General features: G+C 43.3%; 1 protein-coding gene across 5 annotated transcripts in view; it reads left to right on the forward strand.

Moving 5' to 3' along the window:
- TENM3 (teneurin transmembrane protein 3) overlaps positions 1–24,773 on the forward strand; it is a 1,236,182-nt gene that overhangs the window by 476,366 nt on the left and 735,043 nt on the right. For all 5 annotated transcript variants that reach the window (XM_085641875.1, XM_085641876.1, XM_085641877.1 and 2 more), the window contains exon 4: positions 11,556–11,853. In XM_085641875.1, coding sequence (XP_085498001.1) covers positions 11,622–11,853 — 232 coding nt within the window. In that variant the 5' untranslated portion in view covers positions 11,556–11,621. The remainder of the gene's footprint in view (positions 1–11,555; positions 11,854–24,773) is intronic.

A 24,773-nucleotide genomic window follows, 5' to 3' on the forward strand; every position in this document is an offset into this window, starting at 1 on the left:
TACTTTTCAATCATTTCCACAGTTATGCTATAAAGCGCCTCAACGCCTCATCGGGGGTAGCAATCGCTATATAAACGCAATTTCAATAAAATACAATTATTTCTTTTGCCGCCTCAGCGAGTGGGGTTGGTTTCTAAATGATGAGCAGAAACTCGCTAATTTGTTTGTAGCATTGTGCAAAGAAGCTTTATTTCTTTTGCTTTCACACTTGTTTTTCATGTTTGTCCACGGTAGTGGTACTACAGCAAACGAGAAACGCTCGCCCGTTGCACTTGTTGATATGCAGCAGATTACAGAAGTTGCACTGACGGCAAAGACGATGCCGTGTTCTCTGGTGCCCTCGGGTTACTCCCCTTGGGACGCAGGAGGCGAGTTAAAGAAGAAAATGATCCTGAATTGAAGAAACATTAGATAATGTTTGACCAAGAGGTCATTTCAGCTTCCAAAAAAATATTAAAACTTGGAAAAATGTTTGCAATAGCACTTCTGCATTTCCCCAAAGTCTATGAATAGTTACAGTTGACATCGCAAGGTTTCTGTCTAGTTTTATTAATTTGGGACACATTTCTCCAAGACACCATGACCGCCTTTCGAAGTCAAAAGGTGTTTCTGTGATGTTCATGATGTCAAAAGGTAAGAGGAGCATGAAAATAATTAGAGCGCAGAAGAGCGTGCTGAACAGAGAAGCAAACCTGAGACGGGAGCATAAACAAGAAAATACCAGAAGAGTGTGCCGAACAGAGAAGCAAACCTGGGAAGGGAGCATAAACAAGAAAATACCAGAAGAGCGTGCCGAACAGAGAAGCAAACCTGGGACGGGAGCATAAACAAGAAAATACCAGAGGAGCGTGCCGAACAGAGAAGCAAACCTGGGAAGGGAGCATAAACAAGAAAATACCAGAAGAGCGTGCCGAACAGAGAAGCAAACCTGAGAAGGGAGCATAAACAAGAAAATACCAGAGGAGCGTGCCGAACAGAGAAGCAAACCTGGGAAGGGAGCATAAACAAGAAAATACCAAAAGAGCGTGCCGAACAGAGAAGCAAACCTGGGACGGGAGCATAAACAAGAAAATACCAGAAGAGCGTGCCGAACAGAGAAGCAAACCTGGGACGGGAGCATAAACAAGAAAATACCAGAAGAGCGTGCCGAACAGAGAAGCAAACCTGGGACGGGAGCATAAACAAGGAAATACCAAAAGAGCGTGCCGAACAGAGAAGCAAACCTGGGAAGGGAGCATAAACAAGAAAATACCAAAAGAGCGTGCCGAACAGAGAAGCAAACCTGGGACGGGAGCATAAACAAGAAAATACCAGAAGAGCGTGCCGAACAGAGAAGCAAACCTGGGAAGGGAGCATAAACAAGAAAATACCAGAGGAGCGTGCCGAACAGAGAAGCAAACCTGGGAAGGGAGCATAAACAAGAAAATACCAGGAAAGTGTCTCGCAATCCTAGATTTAAATTTATCCAGTTGATGTTGCTACACAGAGCCTATTTAACGCCGCGCAGATTGCACACTATGTATCCAGGAGCGAGTGATACCTGCCCGCGCTGTTCTGCACCCAATGCGGGATTGATACACATGGTGTGGGATTGCCCCCGACTACGGTACTACTGGGTGACAGTATGCAGACTAATAGCGGGTGTAACTTCGGTGGGCCATACAGGCACCTTGGAATATTGCATACTGGGATTAGGGCCGCGGGGTAAGAAGGGTAACCCTGCCTCCCGTTTTGCTAACCTTGCGCTACTGCTGGCTAAAAGAGCCATAACCGCGCGGTGGAAGGCTACTAGGGCCCCGTCCCTACAGGACTGGCATGCAGAAATGGTGAAGTGGGGAAGGGCTGAGGGGGCTGAACTGCATAGAGAGGAGTTTAGGGGACTCAGGAAAACACCTATCTCGTTGAGCTGGAATGCAATGCTGGAGGACTTTGTTGCTATAGATATATTCTCCTGTTAGAGTGTATTGTGGTGGTTGGTTTGAGGGACTGGACCACGATTGTATGCCACGGGGGCTCCTCACATTATCCATGGGTAGTCACCCTGTATGATTCACAAGATGGCGCAATGCGACTAAGTCAGCCGTGGGACTGGACTGCGCATGTGTCCAATAGCGGGAGTGTGTACAGGCTACTAGTGCTACTGGTGCCGGACATGCGGGGAGGGGAGGGCGGGGGGGTTACAGTTTTTTCTTTATATTTTGTTTGGGTTATCGGCATTGTAATGTGCGTTGATAGCTTCGAGTACTCAGGGTAGGCTGTAGTTGGGCACGGGATGAGGGACCGAAAGCTGGCAGCACTCGCATTGGTTAGCAACAGGAGATTTACTTACTAAGGTTAAAATTGCTCACATGATGCTTCGACACCGTAACTGTGTATTCTACTATGCTGTCTGAGACTGTATGACATTATGCCACGTATGCTTATGATATTGTATCATGTTTCGTTGTTTATTTGATTGGTTGTGTAAAATCAATAAAAAACAGATATAAAAAAAAAAAAAAACAAGAAAATACCAGAGGAGCGTGCCGAACAGAGAAGCAAACCTGGGAAGGGAGCATAAACAAGGAAATACCAGAGGAGCGTGCCGAACAGAGAAGCAAACCTGGGAAGGGAGCATAAACAAGAAAATACCAGAAGAGCGTGCCGAACAGAGAAGCAAACCTGGGAAGGGAGCATAAACAAGAAAATACCAGAAGAGTGTGCCGAACAGAGAAGCAAACCTGGGAAGGGAGCATAAACAAGAAAATACCAGAAGAGCGTGCCGAACAGAGAAGCAAACCTGGGACGGGAGCATAAACAAGAAAATACCAGAGGAGCGTGCCGAACAGAGAAGCAAACCTGGGACGGGAGCATAAACAAGAAAATACCAGAAGAGCGTGCCGAACAGAGAAGCAAACCTGGGAAGGGAGCATAAACAAGAAAATACCAGAGGAGCGTGCCAAACAGAGAAGCAAACCTGGGAAGGGAGCATAAACAAGAAAATACCAGAAGAGCGTGCCGAACAGAGAAGCAAACCTGGGAAGGAAGCATAAAACAAGAAAATACCAGAAGAGGGTGGCGAACAGAGAAGCAAACCTGGGAAGGGAGCATAAACAAGAAAATACCAGAAGAGCGTGCCGAACAGAGAAGCAAACCTGGGACGGGAGCATAAACAAGAAAATACCAGAAGAGCGTGCCGAACAGAGAAGCAAACCTGGGACGGGAGCATAAACAAGAAAATACCAGAGGAGCGTGCCGAACAGAGAAGCAAACCTGGGAAGGGAGCATAAACAAGAAAATACCAGAAGAGCGTGCCGAACAGAGAAGCAAACCTGGGACGGGAGCATAAACAAGAAAATATCAGAAGAGCGTGCCGAACAGAGAAGCAAACCTGGGAAGGGAGCATAAACAAGAAAATACCAGAAGAGCGTGCCGAACAGAGAAGCAAACCTGGGAAGGGAGCATAAACAAGAAAATACCAAAAGAGCGTGCCGAACAGAGAAGCAAACCTGGGACGGGAGCATAAACAAGAAAATACCAGAAGAGCGTGCCGAACAGAGAAGCAAACCTGGGAAGGGAGCATAAACAAGAAAATACCAGAGGAGCGTGCCGAACAGAGAAGCAAACCTGGGAAGGGAGCATAAACAAGAAAATACCAGAGGAGCGTGCCGAACAGAGAAGCAAACCTGGGAAGGGAGCATAAACAAGAAAATACCAGAAGAGCGTGCCGAACAGAGAAGCAAACCTGGGACGGGAGCATAAACAAGAAAATACCAGAGGAGCGTGCCGAACAGAGAAGCAAACCTGGGAAGGGAGCATAAACAAGAAAATACCAGAAGAGCGTGCCGAACAGAGAAGCAAACCTGGGAAGGGAGCATAAACAAGAAAATACCAGAGGAGCGTGCCAAACAGAGAAGCAAACCTGGGAAGGGAGCATAAACAAGAAAATACCAGAAGAGCGTGCCGAACAGAGAAGCAAACCTGGGAAGGAAGCATAAAACAAGAAAATACCAGAAGAGCGTGGCGAACAGAGAAGCAAACATGGGAAGGGAGCATAAACAAGAAAATACCAGAAGAGCGTGCCGAACAGAGAAGCAAACCTGGGAAGGGAGCATAAACAAGAAAATACCAGAGGAGCGTGCCGAACAGAGAAGCAAACCTGGGAAGGGAGCATAAACAAGAAAATACCAAAAGAGCGTGCCGAACAGAGAAGCAAACCTGGGAAGGGAGCATAAACAAGAAAATACCAGAGGAGCGTGCCGAACAGAGAAGCAAACCTGGGAAGGGAGCATAAACAAGAAAATACCAAAAGAGCGTGCCGAACAGAGAAGCAAACCTGGGACGGGAGCATAAACAAGAAAATACCAGAAGAGCGTGCCGAACAGAGAAGCAAACCTGGGACGGGAGCATAAACAAGAAAATACCAGAAGAGCGTGCCGAACAGAGAAGCAAACCTGGGACGGGAGCATAAACAAGGAAATACCAAAAGAGCGTGCCGAACAGAGAAGCAAACCTGGGAAGGGAGCATAAACAAGAAAATACCAAAAGAGCGTGCCGAACAGAGAAGCAAACCTGGGACGGGAGCATAAACAAGAAAATACCAGAAGAGCGTGCCGAACAGAGAAGCAAACCTGGGAAGGGAGCATAAACAAGAAAATACCAGAAGAGCGTGCCGAACAGAGAAGCAAACCTGGGAAGGGAGCATAAACAAGAAAATACCAGAAGAGCGTGCCGAACAGAGAAGCAAACCTGGGAAGGGAGCATAAACAAGAAAATACCAGAAGAGCGTGCCGAACAGAGAAGCAAACCTGGGACGGGAGCATAAACAAGAAAATACCAGAGGAGCGTGCCGAACAGAGAAGCAAACCTGGGAAGGGAGCATAAACAAGAAAATACCAGAAGAGCGTGCCGAACAGAGAAGCAAACCTGGGAAGGGAGCATAAACAAGAAAATACCAGAGGAGCGTGCCGAACAGAGAAACAAACCTGGGAAGGGAGCATAAACACGAAAATACCAGAAGAGCGTGCCGAACAGAGAAGCAAACCTGGGAAGGAAGCATAAAACAAGAAAATACCAGAAGAGCGTGGCGAACAGAGAAGCAAACCTGGAAGGGGCATAAACAAGAAAATACCAGAAGAGCATGGCGAACAGAGAAGCAAACATGGGAAGGGAGCATAAACAAGAAAATACCAGAAGAGCGTGCCGAACAGAGAAACAAACTTGGGAAGGGAGCATAAACAAGAAAATACCAGAAGAGCGTGGCGAACAGAGAAGCAAACTTGGGAAGGGAGCATAAACAAGAAAATACCAGAAGAGCGTGCCGAACAGAGAAACAAACCTGGGAAGGGAGCATAAACAAGAAAATACCAGAAGAGCGTGGCGGACAGAGAAGCAAACCTGGGAAGGGAGCATAAACAAGAAAATACCAGAAGAGCGTGGCGAACAGAGAAGCAAACCTGGGAAGGGAGCATAAACGAGAAAATACCAGAAGAGCGTGCCGAACAGAGAAGCAAACCTGGGAAGGGAGCATAAACGAGAAAATACCAGAAGAGCGTGCCGAACAGAGAAGCAAACTTGGGAAGGGAGCATAAACAAGAAAATACCAGAAGAGCGTGCCGAACAGAGAAGCAAACTTGGGAAGGGAGCATAAACAAGAATTCTTTAAACATCTCTTCTGCCACTTCTGTTTCTACCAATTAGCAAATACGTTAAATTAATTGTATTTGTGGATGACCTTGCATTACATTCGAGCATTAACAATTCTAAATAAAGTGTTCTCATAAAAGTGGAGTTTGTAGAACCAAACTGGTTGCCATTGTCCTGTATGTGGCTCTTTGTATCGTCCCATAAATGGTTGACAAGCAAGTCAAATTTTAAAATACATATGGCCGAATAACTGTTTTGGGGCACGTGGGGATTTTATACTTTGGAAGAGGTTTCTGGGTGTTATTGCGTAGCCTATTTGCGAAATGAAGTCTTGTTTTAATTCAGATACAATAGCGTTAATTTTTCCAAATTTTGTCATGGGCACCCTGTTGGGCACAGAGATCATGTTTGCCCCAAACTGAACGACCAGGCGAGATCGCGGATAGACCCGACCAGGCGAGATCGATGATAGACCTGACCAGGCGAGATCGATGATAGACCTGACTAGGCTTGATCGATGATAGACCACCGTTAGCAGATGGTAGACTTTGGCCCTCCTTGGTGGCCAAGTGCCACTCTGTGGTTAGATGACAGTATTATAGGGTGCTGCCACTTCGACAACCAACTTCCCCTGCAAAATACATGCTGATCTTGGGTGAAGCACAACACTGTACATGTTTGTAGAACTTGACCGTTTGGAATAAGTGGCGGACACGGATGATCTGTGGAGCGCAGGGGATACAGTGAAGTGCATATAGGTAGCAGGGGCACTTTCTACTGTCGTAGCCGTTTAACTTTCTTGGTGTGTTTGTCTGCAAATTACGTAAAATAAGACTAGATGAGATCTAATGAATGAGCGGTTCTCCTGGTGGTGTGATTCCAAAAGGGATCATGATAGAAGATTTGCAGTGAGTATTTGGCCTGATAATGGGTTCGTACATGCAACCTAGTTTTAGCATTATGCAATGCTATTAGTTTTTGTTAGTAAAGGGACGTAGACCCCCGTTTGCTCTCTTTTCTGCCAGTGTTTTCCCTTTGTGAGAATTTGTTCAAAGGCGTGCTCTCCATATGATGCTGATAATGTTTCTTTTTTATTTCTGAGAAGAAGTGTGGCGCAGCGGCCAGAGCGGCTGGCTCTGGAGTGCATGGCCCACGGTTCGTTCCCTGGCACCGCTGGCGGCTCAGCTCAGTATCATGTGACTCTGGGCCATAGCTCACTTAATCTCCCCGACGGACCCCAGCGCCTTGAAACCTTGAGTGGTGATATGTTCCCCGTTTACAAATACAAATGATTATCATTTCTAAAAAGTTATTCTTTCATTTTTTTTTGTAGTGTTTTGACAACGGCGTGCCATGTAAGTTTCCCTTCAGATAGAACACTTATTGCAGGAAATTTGTTTTTCAAGCTCGCTTCACAAGAAGTGATTGCCAAGTCTCAGACTGGAGACTATGCCACTTTCCTGCCTCACTCTGACATCATTTTCGTTGCATGACTGAATTAAATAGAATGACTCAGTTGATGCTTTTACAGTCGTTACTGTATTAAAGGAGAAAAGCAAGAGTTATGTGGCATCCTCTTCATCCTATCCGCTGGCTGAAAATTGATGGCAGCAGGGCCCTCCAGTCAAGTACGACTCCTGGGTTTAACCCATCGAACTCTAATTCCGGGGTCGTGTCAGTGGTACAGTACAGGGTGGCACAGCTGCATTTTCCTGGTCACAAATGTCCCCCCTCATGCTGCTCCCATTCCATTTCCCAGGACCCGCAACAACAGCCTTTGACTATAACAAGGGGATTGCTGGCATTATGGCTCAGACTGCAGCATCTGTCTTGAGGTCTTCCCCCTGCTCATTGGTTTGCTAGCACTGCAGTTATGTCTGCCATGAGGGTGTTTTAGAAGTTAATTTTCATTTATGATACAATTTGACATAAATACTGATGGTGAAATCCCTTTAACCCAATGTCCGCTTGCGATTGCTTTTCGGACATGACTTCCAATTGTGTTCCTTGGTCTAATATGCCGTAATACAGATTTACTCACTCGGACCTTTCTCCAGCCTTGCATCCTTTACCGTTTGTTTGGAAGACCCAAAAGATAATATGGACAGGTTGACTTACAAGGCAAATCTTTGTTATTAGAAATATCTGGCTTCTTCCTATTGGCATTGCTGTACTGTAGCAATACCATGTTACATTTACCATAATGAAAAGTGATACATAAAGGTCTCCATTTCATAGTTGGGGCATAATACTTTATCAGTCTGTAGGCCCCTATTTAGAGCACAAACTAGGAGTTATTCCTTACACCACCTCATCCTTTCCCCACCAGACACCTGCAGTATTTGCTGTTAATTTTCGGGGTAGTAGAGTAGTGTGGTGGACATAAGTATGGAGTTGCAAGCAGCTCCAGGCCGATGCCTCTGTACCATCCGGTAGCCCTATACAATATCAGAAATAGCACCGGTGGAGATCCTCTTGAGATGGGGAAGGCCTGGAATTCCAACCAACTAACATTGTGTTTGCAAGGGAGTCTCGGGGATTCACATTCTGTTCAATAATTTCGCACTTCAGGGAAGCTAAACCTAGGGGTTCTCTGAGCAAGATAGAAAGGTGAGATAGGAACTACCAGCAGGCCACATTAATACATCACTGCCATCTTTCCTCACTGTCATGCCACGTGGAAATTGCATAGTGAATACTACTGCAACCCATTCTAACATGGCCGTGGTGTGGTGGGGTCAGTGACAATGGTTGGAATCCATGCCTCAGCTGTGAAATTGACTGGTAGGTGTTTGGAGGTGGTGACTTGATGGAGGGCTGCACCAGTCACCCTCCGACATGTCCAAAATCAGGAACTAAGTGAGCGGAGGAAGCCTTTTACTTTGATAGTAACAGTGATGCAACTACGTAGAATACAAATGAGCTATAGAATTACTTAAAAAGTATAATATCCTGCTCGCCTGTAAAATGTTGATCAGCTATACCGGCATGGCCACAGAAATTGTTCTTTGTCTCAGAGCCTTGGTCTGGGGAAAGTACCATGTCCGACATCTCAACATCTGTTTCTGTTGTTGTGAAATTCCCTGTATGTTGAATTTATTAGCCTTTCTAAAAACACTAAAGACGCCAGATGCAGATGAACTCATGTAGCAAAACTATTCCTCCATTTGAAGGTATCTATATCTTTGGACAGTCCCTGTGGAAATATCCTATTTGGCTTTGGATTTTCTTAGTTGTAAATTCATTGATCAAGTCTCCAGCTTATAAATTCTTGGCTCAGCATTCTGAGAGCCCAGATGTAATGTTCAGGTGGGTCTGTGCCTTTCCAAGATGGATAGGTCTTAGCAATTCTACTCTCAAAGTCTATTTAACGAGGCACCAAGCCTTGCTCTGGATTGAATTTGATTTGTACTTCAAATGAGACCTCTTCAGGACATTGATTGTGTAAAGCGAAAGTCTCTTATGCTGTGTCTAGCAGGTGTTCCTGCAGGTTTCTATTTTGTTCCTTGAAGTTTCCCCGTCTCTTTTCACTGTGGCAACAGTACAAGGATCCCCAGTCCCTTGGAACTGTCAAACAATCAATGTGATCCCTCTATTTATTTTATTTATTGAATTTATAAGGCGCGACAGCTACCCAAAAAGGGTTTCCCGTCGCCTCTAGCTGAGTATTGAGAGGTAAGATCACCTGTTGGTCTCCCCACTCTACTTCCAATCAAATCGTCCACCCCTTACCTCCAGCGAGCGAGCCTCGGCTAACGGTAATGGTAGCGGATCTCTTGATCCTGGTGTGCCTTGCTACACGATGGAACTTGCGTACTCTCCCCACAGTGTAAGCTGAAGCCCAGAGGCTTGGTCTGACAGCGGTACCTGTGTGTGTATTTATTTTAGGAAATAAAATGTTTATGAACTTTACATGCAGGTATCACCAACATAATCCTTTATGAACATTAGTTCACTTAAGTTATGAAAACAAAGTTCACAATTACAATCATGCTTGTTGGTTAGCCTGAGTAATTGTGAACCTTTAGCAGAAAGATTAAGGATTAGTACTCCCCATAGAGAAAATCCCCATTCACCACTTTTACCTGTTTTCCTTCTTGGGCATTGTTTTGTGCTGGGTGGTGCTGGGGGCTCGGGCTGCGCTCAGGCTCTCTATAGTTGCAGAACTTCTTTAGCAGAAGCTCAGGCACAGAGTAGGAACATTTAAGACGGTGCCAATAACAAGATGTCAGTAAATAATATAAAGTGTCATATACTAAAAGAGGACCTAATGTTCAAAACTATATAAAAAACAATTTTGATTCTAGAAGGCAATCTGTTGATGTTTCAGCGGCTGGGTACTAGAATGGCAGTCCACCGTGGCCAGTCTTTACTTACTTTTCAAACGAAGCCTTCATAACCTAAGGAGAACCTTGGCACAGCTGTTGCTCCTGCCCTGCAGGAACCACATAGAGCACTCTTTCCTTCACAGTGCCATAAGGTTCAGTCAGAAATGGCAAAGCCAGTAGGTCTGGCTTTGGCTACCACCCTTTTGGCTTTGCAAATGCTTATTTTGTCATGGCCTTTCTAAACTTTATCATTGGAGCAGCTGTCTAAACGTTTCTGGTCTCAAAAAGCACACATTATCAGAGTAGTCCCAGGCACTGAAGGGAACTACTAAGTGTAAGGACGTGCTCCTTGGAAAAGAGCAGAATGCCATCAGTCACATGAAGTTATCCAATGGCAGAAGTGGGCGGGTCTATTGCCCCTTGCTGTATGCATGCTGCAGTGAGCAAATGAGAATGTGAAAGGCATACAATTGGAGGAAGAGGGCTGGCGAAGGCACCTTTAACTACACTTAGTTTGCATTCAGTTTTAGCAAAATCAAAAGATCGTGGCTGCCTATAAAGGGAGATAAGCAAGTTAGTTCTATTCAGAACTGTTGTGAAAAGAAAGATTAAAAAACTTTGAGGAGTTCTTCCATAACGGCCCGGGATGATTGTAGAAAGAGCAAAAGAAAGGTTTGGATATTCCTTTTTGCAGTATGAATACTGCGGCATCTCCTGCGTCCCTCGAGGCGCCGGCACAGGTGACTGGTGCCATCACTCAGCGGTGCCTTCCGAAATATTCCTTGGGAGGGAGGAGGCCAGGGAGGGAAGTGTTTAACCTTTACACAATGGGTCTGCAGTGCCATTATTTTTTGTCTGTGATGAGAAATGAGGATGCCAACACTGACAGAATAAATGTCATCAAAATAATGTTGTACTGATTTTTTTGAAAAATGACTGGTTAGTTTCATTGATCGAGGATTAGGGAAGGATATTTTTCTCTCTATTTTGATATTTATTCATGTGCTGGCTGGCTGTGCTTTTTCTGGCAGCAGCTTAGGCAGTAATGTTTACTCCAGCATCAAGTTTTGTGGTGCACGAATTCATCATTTTATTAGTTAGGGACTGGCCCATGGGGACTTGTCAGAGTCCCGGGGCGCCCTCATCATTCACTTCCTCTGCAAACGAGGGCTTCTAATGTCTTTCTGGACCTCACCATCATGGGTACCAAAGTAGAGGACTCACACACCAGATGATGGCCAGAAGCCTGCTAATAGCATCCGATCCACGTGCACCCTCTGATCAGCAACCTTCTCTTCCACAGCCATTACCAACATCCTCTGGTCTGAACAGTAGCACACCGGATGCCAGCCTCTGTTTCCAATGTGTTTGATAGCACAATTCCTATTATTTTAGCAACATTGATTTCATATGTAGTTTGCAACCACCTGTTCTACCCAGCAATTGTTTATTCGAGTATATGCATGGCTTTCCAAAGTGGAAGAGAGGCAACCTGACTGATAGGAAGGACTGAAGTAAATAAATAATAATGATCAAATAAACCATTTTAATTATTTCCTAAGTTTGACCTGATTATTTATCTTTTTCTGCATCTTCCTGCAGATTCCCTCGAATGTGAACACGCCGTTTAAGTAAGCTGAACTGATGCCCGCACAGAATGAATGAAGAATGGATGTGAAAGAACGAAGGCCTTATTGCTCGCTTACAAAGAGCCGGCGAGACAAGGAGCGACGCTACACAAACTCTTCAGTGGACAATGATGAGTGCAGGGTGCCCACTCAAAAGTCCTACAGCTCTAGTGAAACACTGAAGGCTTTTGATCATGATTCCTCAAGACTACTTTACGGAAACAGGGTGAAGGATCTGGTTCACAGAGAGGCAGATGAATACCCCAGGCAAGGTAGGAGCACAGTCTGAATATAAACCATTTATTTGTTGTAATTCAAATTATTGTGATGTTAATTCTCTTTTTTTTTCTCAAGAGTTGTCAAGATGAATGCTTCTTCTTTTTTTAACGACATTTTTTGTCCTCTTAAAAATCTGTCTTGGGGATCAGTAAATATTAAGGGTCATATGCTTTTCAAAAGGAAATTTAAAGATTGAGATGTGTAAGTGCGTATAATAAAAACTAAAGCTCTACAAATATACTCCTCTTCCACCACTCACATTGATTCATAGGTACACTATATGTTACCACATATATCCAGGTACTACTTAAGTCTTGGTCGCCAATAGGCATATCTTTGATTGCTGTATATTATTTATGAATAAGGCTCATGGTCTTATGGATTTTTTTTTCATGTTCGTTCTGATTGATCCCTGTCGACATATGTCGATACTTTTTATAACAAGTGGAAAATAGCATGCTCCCAAAAGTATTTTTATGAAAAATGCACACTCACGCCTTGATACCTTTAGGACTTTCACAAAAAATATATTACCTATAACTGCATTGCAAGTATGAATACTTATCTGAACGTTGGCAGGATAAAAACACTGGTAAGTGAAGTCCTACACAGCACTGGGAGCTAGCTTTCACTGCCAGGAATAAGCAGTGTGTTAAGTAGATACTTTTATTTTTACTTAAACTGTTGCTCCATCAAGCCACTGACACGGTCCTTGGAGGGCTTGCTACAACATGAACAATATGTTGTGGCAGCCATTATAGGACTTGGGGTCATACTTCCCATTGAAATACAGTCTAGTGAATGCCAGGTTTTGAGGGTCACAAAAAAGAGCACATATAAAGGGTGATATCTGATTTTAGTCACAAATCATTTGATGGTGGCATTATACTCATTTTATAAATTATAGTGCATTCTCTTGTGACTTACCACCTGAAAAATGCTGCCCAACTACTGGGATTTGATGAAAATGGTTTTCTCTCATGATTTTCTTATAAAAGTCATAAAAGGTGCTCCAGAAAATATAAAGAGAGCACATTGTCTAGAAGTTCAAACTATCCTCCTCAGCCATGTGAGAATAAAGTTTGATATTCTAAGTAAAACGTGTACTTTCATCAGCAGCAGTCTGACAGTTGATTCCCATCTTCCACTGCAGCTTAACCACAGTGCACTATTGAACACCAATGGAACTAACAAGATTGTGGCACACCTGAACATCATTGTGATGGAAACAAAGCCATACAAAATTTCCCCTTTGAAATGAACAAAACGAGGTGGCTGTCAAAGAAAGTATGGTTAGTGCTCTACAAAGCTAAATTGAAGACACATTTTCTGAGCTCTAAAATATCCTTCTCATCCATGTTAGTAAAAGATTTTGACGTGCAGATTGAAGCATGTACTTTCAACTTTAAGCACCAGCAGCAGTCCTTAAGTTACCTCCCAACTGTTCTACTGCAGCTTCCCACAGTGTTCTAATAAACAACTTGAACGCTAACATTCTGTATGTATGTCAAAAGTGTGGCACACCTGAAGTTATCTTGATGGATTCAAAGCTGTAAAACCTAAAGCATTTCCTTTCAAAATGAACACAACCAGAGGTTTCTTTTTGTCATAGAAATTATGCTTAGAGCTCTGAAAAAGCTAAAATGAGGATACATTTGCTATCAGTTCTCTAATATCTTCCTCACCCAATTCTTTAAAACATTGTGAAATGCAGAGAGGACCACATACCTCCAATACCAGTCAGTCTTTTAACTCCCTGGTAATCAACCACAGCCTCACCGCAGAGATCTAATGAATGACTAGAGCACTAACAAGTGAGGCACTTCTAAGTGACATTTTGTTGAACTAGGGCAGTAGAATTTAAAGCCTTTTCTAAAGAGCAGGCTAAAGTAATTGAGCATTGAGATGTTAATGCAGGCATGAAACCAGAGGGTGACAAATATGAGGGAATGTATGGGTTTTGAGTAATTTGAGTATTCCTTTATTTTTAAATTGGCAAACATAATTCGAGAGAAGTCTGTATAAGTGTAGCATCCGATTTAGACTTCTGTTTACTCTGCCTACCACGCTTTTAAAAGATCAATTCATTTATTACCAGTGCAGGATATAGTGTAACTATCCAAATTCCAGATGTGTTTCAGCGCAGCTTGACCTTGACAAAAAGGCACCTGATATTTCAGGACATTTTTACTGAATTTACATGTGTTACATCTTTGGCAGGTGTAAAAATGATGTATACCTATCTGGTTTATCTCTTATAAAGATTTAACTTAGTTTCTACTAAGTCTATCACTCAGACATTCATCTTTCTAAATGCAACCTTGGGAAGGTCAGTGATAGTTCTACTGATCATGGGGTCAGATCTTTGAACTGGTAAGGAATCTAATGGCACTATCCCCGCCTGTCTTCTCTGAATTTTAGCACTACACAGGAGATCCTCTCTCTTGATGGTCTGTACATGTCTCATTGCAGTCCTCAATCTTAGTAATGCCATTCTTTAAACCTCAGGAACATTAGTTCCTGTTAGACAAGAAATGCCCCTCCGTGCGGCAGTTCCTCATGGCCCTTAACCGTTCCCCATGGGTATACTCTGTAATACATTCTTTGGAAGACTGCTACATGTATGTAAAACTGATTGAAAGATTTTTAGACTTCTTAGCGTTATCGGGTCAACCCCAGTTTTTTGCTACAGCGTGCATGTAAAAGACTGTTGCCAGCAGTTTCTTTTTCTGGACAGATTAGTGTATATCCACTGACTAATGCTAGTGTTCAGAAATTCTACCTGGTGGTTTATGATGCCACTGGTGAAATATACATTCAAATAATTCTGATTAAGTCAATACATTCCTATGCATCACTGTCAGATGTACTCCAAATGGTGAACACATAATCAATAAATCTGATCCAGAGTATGATGTGTTTATACCCTGGTGTAATGCTGATGACCTGCTTCTCCCACCAGTTCCATGAAGAGACTAGTATAACTGGGGGGTGGAGTCGGGAAAGCAGGTCCCCATCACAGTCCCCTTAAGTAGCTTATAGTGATGGAGTTGAACAGAAACACATCATTATACAGGCAAAGCATTCACATATTCAGTAACATTTCACCATGAAATAGACATGATGAAGATCCGACAGGCATGTATGTATAATTCTTGTGTACACACTCTCCACATCAGCTGTTACTAATATATATTCCTTTTCCCAATGTATACCTTCTATGTTGAAGAGAAAATCTCTCATATCCTGTACATAGGTAAGCAAAGAGTAAACATATGGCCTCAAGAAGAAATCTATATACCTTGAGATATTTTCAGGCAGGCTCCCAATGGCTGTGTCAATTCGTCACCACAGGTGATTGCCAGTATTCATGTTGATTTTTGGTAGGAGTTGGAGGATGTGTATTCTAGGATGATCACAATTTAAAATTTAGAATCCCACCCAATCTAACAATCTCCTCTGTTTAGAAATCAAAAGATACATCAAATCGTCATACATTAGGTCACAAATAGGGTAAGTAACTCCAACATCAACATTCACTACTCTTTTGTTGGGTTGGAAGTGGAACCCTGATGAGCACAAATACACTTTCATGGTCGGTTCCTGATCAGAATAACTAAAGGTTTATCAACACCATTATTGTAGGCATAATAAAAACTTTATTTTACTTGGCACCTAATATTTGTTGACAACATCTGAATCATTCACCAGCCTATATAATTATTTGTCTATTTACGTAGATGGTGTATGCTCCTTAGTATCCCATCTTTCAAGGAAGGAAATGCCTGTGCATTAAACATATCTTTCCTTGTACATTCATCCTGGGACGTGTTCTACTCACACACCACCTCTGTTTCTATAAAAGCATTGCCTGGAACTCTCTAAATTACTGCAAATATAGTCTTCATTTCCTTCTGAATACTGTTCCCACACAAAAGATCAAACAGCATGTAAATCACCCTCTAAGACAATATTTGTGATGAATCAATCCCTATCAGTCTAATTGAATCTTCTTACTTCCTACTGCTGATATCTCTTTCAGTAACACCGAGCATACATCATTACAACACAGCCCTTTTTTCTGCTCTTATGCGTTCTGTTTGCGGATGCATCTTTATATTACTAAGATTACATCGGTTCCTTGTGCATTAGAACTGGTAAAGGCCTTCACTTTACTTAATCAGAATGAACTGCATCATATTTAGGAAGCTAAGGATGCATGTAGGAAATGTTCAGACTGCAAGCATTAATCTCTATGCCATCTGTGCGTTGAGCAAAACAATCCAGCAATCCTTCCTTGATATTTTGCAGACTCCTGCCAGTCATGCTGCTTCTGAAATTGTTGGGACTGTTTCTAGACACCCTAAGAAATATTTGAACTACATAGATTTCAACTGGTTTTCTAGCAAAAAGCATTTGTTTGCTTACTTAAAGTTTCTGTATGGCCCTTAAAACACAGTATTAGAAATGGTGTTACTTGTTGATTGGGGTGTAAACCCTGGTCAAGCAGCAACCAAAAGGCACTAGCAAATCCCAAATTAACCTGTGCTCAACCCCCTGATAGACTGGCATAGAGCAGTCAGGCTTAACTTAGAGGCAATGTGTAAAGTATCTGTGCAACACTTACAACAGTAAAATAGTGAGAACACCACACAAAAAAGATCCCACACCGGGTTAGAAAAATAGATTTGAGTCTAATAAATAAAACCACACCAAAATGACAAACGTCCACTCAGTAGAACTGGAGTTATGAAGTTTTAAATAATAAACTGTAAAATAGCGCTTAAAAGCAGAGCGCCAGCCACGGCTATTCAGGCTTACTTTGAGGGAGCACGGTTTGGATACAGTCCCAGATTAATCCAGCTGAAGTTTTACCTTCTCAAGTGTTGTGCCGAGATTCCTGTTCGCATTGGAGAGGGTTGCAGGGAGCAAGGATAGCATCGTGGACGGTGGTCACCATGACGCGAAGAGCAGGCCGGGCGTCGCGGATGGGCAGTCCACCGTAGGCGTTTGATACTTGCTGTGTGAAGAGATGGGCTAATAGCAGCTCGCGCTGACTATCAGTGCGGGTGGCACGGTGTTCGATGCGAATGGGCCTGTGTGTTGCCGTGAACAGCCCAAATGCTTGATTTCAAGAGCCTGTGAGCCACACCAAGGGTCCAGGACATGAGAGGCACCAATTAGGGATCAGAAACTCGCTGCATCTGGGTTAAGGAGCTGGTTGTGGAGGGAGCTGGTTGTGGAGCCTTTTATGTCCTTGAGGATCAGATCAGGAGGCCAGAGACTAGCCCTTTGAGTCACTTTGTGGTCTGGGTTCAAGATGAAGTTTCATGTCCAGTTCTTCTTCCCCAGGCAAGAGGGCAGTAGACAGCAGGTTAGCACCCCAGGGCAGAAGTTGCTTTAGAGCAGCATTGCAGCAGAGTGGCAGTCTTTGCGGCAGCGCAGTAGTCCTTCTTCCTGGCAGAGTATCCACTGGTCCAGAAGTGCTCTAAAGAGTTAGTGTCTGCGGTCCATTTTTTATAACCTGATGCCCTGGGACTGAAAGAAGCTTCTAGACAGTGGCTTTGAAGTGCATGAAATTTCTTGCCTCCCCTGCGCTGGCTCCAAGCTGGCTGAAGTGACAATGCAGGGTTGTTTGGTCCTTTGTGTGAAGGCAGAGCACAGGCTCGTCAGGTGTAAGAGGGGCTGTGCTCCGCCCCTTCATCCTGCCAGTAGATGGCCCACTCAGGCACACCTAATGACTGTCTGGGTGGAATTCACCAAGTCTGTCAGTTACACCCAGTCATGTGACCCAAGCCAGCCTATAGGCACAAAAGGGCTAAGGGCAGAAAAATGCCACCTTTCTTAAAGTATATACAACAAGATAATGGATAGAGTGTTTAAACTTTTCAACCACTCCCCCTCAGTCAAGATTTGGGTTTGATTCTTCGTTCTCTTGCTCACTCTGCTACCCTAGTTTGTACCCAGCCATATGCAAATCGGCCTTGACCCTGCTACTCATGTGAACAGTCCAGCCCGAATTGCCAGGCTAGTTCCTTCCTGGACCGGACCCAAGCATCCTGGCAATAGGTTTCGGGGTATCACCCTTTATCAGCCATGCTAGCTTGAATTCAGTGGCACAACGAGCAAGGGATCCACATCTGAGAATACTCTTAGCCACTTAGGACGAACATAGATGATGGAGAACAAGATGATGGACGGTGTGCAGAAACTTTTCAAACACTCACCCCCAGTCGAGAGATCTGGTTTTAATCCATTGTTCTTTTGCTTAGTATGCCACCCCAGTTTGGACCCAGCCATATGCAAATCAGTCTTGACTCTGCTCCTCATGGGAACAGTCCAGCCTGAACTGCCAAGCCAGGTCCTCCCTGCGTAGACAGGCACTGGACGCTGTCCCTTGAAGCACATGGATGGGTGCTTGCCCCATCGTGTTCTTGTGGTTCATTATCGCTGCAAATGAACCTTGACTTTTCATAGGTGTTGATGCAGCCCATGTATACACTTTGGTTTTCAACAGCATAAGTTGTGGTAAGGGATACAATTCATTATATTTCTCCTCAGGCATAATGTTTATCGACACACCACGGTCAATGATGAAAGATATCAAACAACCATTTACTTTGAGTGTAATTTTTGAATAATGTTTGAATGACTTTGGAATGTCGACTGTTCTTTGACAGACATTTTTCTCACATGCGGGCAGTCCAACATGAGCAAGCTTTGCTGAAGTAAACATCAACATGACACTACTATATTTCTCACTTTTATGTGATACTGGTATGGATGAACTGTTTAACAATGATTTAAATGATAACCAACTTCATTCAGTGTCGGTTTGTCATACCTAACATCTCCGCTGGACCTGTGCGTGCACGTCAAACTTTGCTTCTGGAACATTCCAGCAGCCATTTTGTCTGCACACCCTGATGCACTTGTTCTTTCCGTTGCTTTGTACAGCATCGCAAAAGGGTTTTCCTTACAGCAGCCCTTACATGTCTGTGCAATGGCGGGACATTTGTCTGCATGTGGAAATGAAAATCCACACCTAAAACATAGCTTCTTTTTAGGTGAAGACATCGCCTTGTGTCCTTCAATCTTCGGCTTTGACTTGCTTTTCACACTCATGACTGATTAATTCTAGGCACCTCTTGCCTCCACGTCAGCAGCTTGTCGAGTGACATGCTCCTCAGCTTTAGCAGCCAACAACACTTGTTCCAGACCCAAAGATTTTCTCAGCATTCACCATCTGAATGAATCGGACAAGCATCTATCAATGACCCTGAGACGTATGGCCTCTTCATAATTAAATTCATTGAACTTACAGTGTTTGAATGTGTCAAGTCTCTAAAAATTAATCAATGGTTTTGACAGCTTTCTGTTGTTCTTGACTGAAAATATATGTCATAGTAAGCATTTGGCATTAGATTGAACTTGAGATTCAAGGCTTTTTTAATCTGGCTTTATGTGATTTCTTCATCAGTTCACAGCATTTTCTTTATGGCTTCCTTTACATCATCGCCAGCAAGATTTTATGGTATTTGATAATCTTTACTTATCAGTCTCTTCAGGTGCATCAATGAAATCTTCAAATGTCTCTATCCATGTAGTCCATCAATCGCCAATATTTTGCCTTTTGGTGGTATTGAATGATACTTGTGGTTTAAAAAAAGCAACAGCATTGTAGACCAGTGTGGAACTTAATGAGGTGGGACATGACAGTCTTTAGCCACTTCTTCTGTCCCGGTGATGTAATGGCCTCTGGATCATCCTTGGTGATAACTGGAAATATGATTTTCTGCTTGGTCTCCATCGGAGCAACATCTTGCCTTTATTCCTGACTCCTTACTGACTTTCACTCTTAAAACACCTGTGGAGTTGTACTACGCCCCCTCAGCAGATTTGGTGGCTTGCCTCTTTAGGTCTGAATGGCTCCGTAAGTACAACCCCAGGCACTTCTCCTTGGGCTGCTATGGCCAGTGCTGCGGTATGAAGACTGTCTTACATCTGATTGTGATTAGAAGTGCTGCATTATCTTGTGCTTGACTATTGCTTTGTATCTTTAGACATCAGGTTGATCTCTGCTCGACAGTACTTTTAATCGCAACATTCTTATTCCTTACTTTGTGTAGCTCTATGCTTCATAGTAGCATGGTACCTTTATGTATGACCTGACCAACATGTTCTTTACCAACGACATATAGATTCTCTGTAAATGTTTTTGTTTTCAACTGCTTCACAGCGGCTGGAACTGCGCTTTGACTCCATAAGTATTCAGCATGGATTCTGCACTTCAACTGCACACGTGGCACGCATGAGCAGTTTACTTGAACCATGGCAAACTCCAGAGAGCACTGCCAATCATAGGATTACTTATCCCCTATCTCATCACCATTTGTAGCTTCTTCTAAGCCAGGGTAACTGCTAATGCCTACACCAAACACTATTCTCAGTAATACACGTCTTTATTCGTATGGGTGTAACTGCAAACTCAACATTCTGAAGCAGTCTTCACTACAGTACACTCTGTTCAATACGCCATAGCTCTACAGAATTCATTAGGAGCCAAAAGGATTCTGTCATTGTTAACTTGCAGAAGACTGCAAATATCATGTGAGTCTTCACCCTCTTTTGACGGTATTTAGGGCCCTTTTCTTATTCGTCATTATGACAGAGATCAGACTGCTGAATTCAATTATTTGCAATAAGCATAACCTTGTGCCGCATGCTCTGTAGTGTCGCATCCCTTTATTGGGAGGCCTACATAGATGAAAGTATGATAACCTGCTTAAAGGAGCATTAAGGCCTGATTAGCTCTATGCCATGATTCAATCACAGTTTTGGAAGGAACTTGTTTAGCATTATTTACAAGGGGCTTCACAATAGCCTTAATCTTCATAATACATCTTTGCACCCATCACTAGTATTCATAACCTGACATCCGGAATTTAATGTATCCCAGGTACTGGATTAAAACATCATTATTGGCTTACAGTAGCTCATCAACTAAAAAGACTGTGTGCAGGGTGCGTAGTCCCAGTTTGGTCCAACAGTCACATGTCCGATTTCCATTAGTTATGTGCCAGGTCAGGCAGCTGAAATTCCTTCCTTGCTAGTCAGGTTATTTTACTTATCATTGACTGGCTCGGTCCTATCTGTGGGAAAGCACGTCTCCGCGAGCAGAGGGGCAGAAGTGTGAAGTGTTTCACATTAAATAGCAAGTCATGTCACATTTCATTCTGTCATCAGGTGACCCAAATGGCAATTGACTGGCAAGACCTGTCCACCTGTAATACCTGTTTCTTTCTATTTTCAGTCTGACTAATTGTGGTCTCTCTTCTTGATAGCATCCCACTTCAGGCTCCAGTCTTTTGAATTGTACTTCTTTTTATTCTTTCTTTACCGGATCTGTGCACTGATTCCTACTGATTTCCTTCTTCTACCTCACTCTCCAGACATTACTCTACCTCCTGGTGCTGCTCTTTGTCCTGTTTCTGTTTGGAACTTCATTGTGCCTCAGCACCTACTATAATTGTTGTCAGATATTTGAATAATGTTTCTGAAAAAACCTAATGCTCTTTAGTTCTACCATGATAGATTTCTGGTACTCAAACTTGAAGTGTTTCCTCACTAGTTAACTAGGATTGACACTTTTTCCTGAGAGATTAAAAACCTCTGGCTATTATTTTCATATTTATGTGTAATGAAAAGACCATTGATAAAGTGGCTGATATGTGACTGGGGAGATCAATGCGCAATGCCTTAAACTCATGTAGTAAAATCGAAGAATTGAAGTGAGATGTACATTATTAATTTTCTTGAATGGTTAGGAAGGTAATTTGTACTTGGTGAATGTGTAGAGATTATTTTTGCAAGGAATGTCATATTAGTGCAAGGGGTTAGTTATGGAGGAGGGACATATTCTTGAAAGAATCTTTTCTATAAAACAAAAATGGGCTGAGACAGGAAAAATGAAAAATGTCCCTTTCTTTGCACTATTAACCCTGTCCTCTGCAGCCATCCACTCAGGGGCAATAAAGGCTAAATAAATGTCCCACGCCCCCGAGTCGCTCATAGACAAACATTTCATGTTCTTACTCATGTGGTTCCATCGAGAAATAATACAGCGAAACCGATTGATGACACCATCTGTCAGGTTTACTCCTAAGGTATACACAATATTTTTTCATTTAAAAGCTCCCAAGCACGCAAGAAAATATTTACATTAAATGTGTTACTTGAGGATTCGCTCAACGTGACCCCCTTGGTGCACGTCTTTCCCTACGTTTCCTTGGTGTGTACCTCCTCTTTACACCCAGGGATGATCCAGCTCAAACTTGCTTGTATACAAAGACTATTAATAAAATATATATTCAGAGCAAAATCCCTCGCATCCTGAGAGCCAGAATCGGAGGAAGAGCCTTCCCTTCTCCCACATCGCGGCCAAGACCTGGAACAAACTACCCTTTAGCATCAGACGAACCCCACACTGCAAGCTTTCAGGAAGAGCCTCAAGACCTGGCTCTTCATATGACTCTGAGCTGCCCAATATTCCCCGCCCCCCCAGCGCCTTGAGACCCTCACGGGTGAGTAGTGCACTTCACAAATCCCTGATCGATTGATTGAGATCACATTCACAGATTTATCGAGTCTTAGAAAGTTTGTGCTTAACAGTTCAGCATATGTTTGTATTCCTATTAAAGCCATCAACTCCTATTCTGAATGTGCTCAGTGCAAGACAGTGAAGTGTGGAGCGCCTTTAGAGACGGTGAGATTCAGGACTGGAGGTGCGCTTAACAGGCAACCCATGGAGCCCATCCTTGGGATGTTTCCTTACCCGGCCTCTAATGCTGCCGTCGGTTTGTGAACTCATTCACTGTGCGTTGTTTTGTTTGAACCATGCCAAGATATTGGGAAGCATGAGGAATTGAGACATTGTTTAATGAAATACTTTAAAAGGTGCTGTACTGTGGTGGAAGGTACTTCGTAGCACTGGAGTACGTGAGGCCTATGTATTGTGATTGTTTATTGGGCTACCAAGACATCAATGGTCCTGAAAGATGCCCACTCTGACTCTCCCTCACCTGGATGTTGTTTTGAAACTTTAGTTACTTGTTTAACCAGGAAGTGCACAATGTCTACACGTAAGCACATAACATGTGTAAGGTCATTGTTCCATGCCTGACAGTTTGTCAGACAAAGTACGAAATGTGCTATTGAACAATATTTTATCAAGGAAGGTGTATGCTGCCATTCTCAATTCACTGCATAACAGTCTGTTACTTTCCTAAGCATTGTGTTTTCTGCAGTATCAAACAATGATATGAACATTTATTGGGAGTATAGATACATGATCTCTGTGCGTAAAGTTTTACATCCACACCACGTTGGTCTTAGCGCACGTTTATATCTGGTCTAGTTAAGAACAAAAAAACAGGTTTATTGAAAATAGAGCACCAATCAATGCAGGAGACATAGTAAAAAAGGAAAATGCACATGGCAGTATCGTGCCACGTCAATCCTCTGCATCCCATTATTATTTGATTGTTTTGTGCTGGTTTTTTTTCTTTCTAGCAAGGAGTTGTGATCTGGCATGTGCATGGAGAGGTATTTCAAATGGATCTTTTTGTGTCTTTTGCTCGCTAGTATCAGAAATGCTGCAAACCGTTGAACATTTTACAAGTAAACATGATGTTTGGTGCCTTCTGCGGTGCCCCATTTATATTTTATAAAATGGAGCACCCATAGCTGCATCAGAAGCAGCTGTGGTTTTTATTTACAGACCACCCTTTTGATAATACAATCATTTCTTGGAAATTCTAGGCTGCAATAGATTTTCCCAGATATGTGGCAGCCCAATCCATCTTCTGCAACACATTAGATGGCTTGTGCCTGCTTAGCTCTTCTCAATCAATATCTCAAAATACAGCCTGCTTATTTCAGGGTTGTACATATATGTCATATCGCCACTGTGTAGTTATAGTTAGGACTTAGACACCATAGGAAATAGAGTTTTTGATTTGCTCATCTACGATCATCCACATATGGACTGCTCTCGGAATTAGGAACCCTGGATGTCCCACCACCTAAAGCTACACAGCATCTGAGTCCTGAACGCCGTTCTGCACCACAACCACTGCTCCCACTTTTCCCCACAGTTTACAGCAGTACCTTTCACCTGCTGGAACTGCTTCTTCGCCTACAGCACTGGAGCACCCATGTGACCAGTAACCAATGCCACACCAGGCACAACCACCCCAGAACATCTCCACTGTCTCCTGCTCAGTGCATGATCCCTTTGCAAACACGCCACAGAGATCTGGGACACCATCTCCTCCCTCACCTCTGAAGTCATCTTCTTCACCGGAACCTGGCTCAACCCAGCATTGGCACTTGACATCACCTTTGCCACACCTGCCAGATACAAGATATCATACCAAGAATGCATAAACAAACACAGAGGCAGGATCGCCATCATCTATAAGGGAACCATCCACTACACCACCACCACAGATAAAATCACCCCCATCATGGAGCATCTCAACTTCCAACTCCACACCAATGACAAAACCACCATCAGAGGCACGTTCACCTTTAGACTGCCTGGCCCCAACAATGCCATTCCTGATTTCATCGGCCCACTCGCCATCGAGTCCAAGCACTACATCTTCCTTGGAGATGACACAAACATTGCCAACTTCCTCGAGAGCATGAAAACCCTCAGCCTCACCCAGCTAGTCACCAACCCCACACACATCACATGACACACACGTGACTCCATCTTCATAACCAGCGACATGTCACCAAACTCACATGGACAGAACATGCCATCATCCACTTCACAATCACAGCGCAAGCACAATCAACAAAGAGCACAGCGCCCCTCAAGGAAGCTGGAGCAAAATATCAGAAGGCC

The sequence above is a fragment of the Triturus cristatus genome, chromosome 2_2, assembly GCF_964204655.1.
Source record: "Triturus cristatus chromosome 2_2, aTriCri1.1, whole genome shotgun sequence".
Taxonomy (NCBI): Eukaryota; Metazoa; Chordata; class Amphibia; order Caudata; family Salamandridae; genus Triturus; species Triturus cristatus.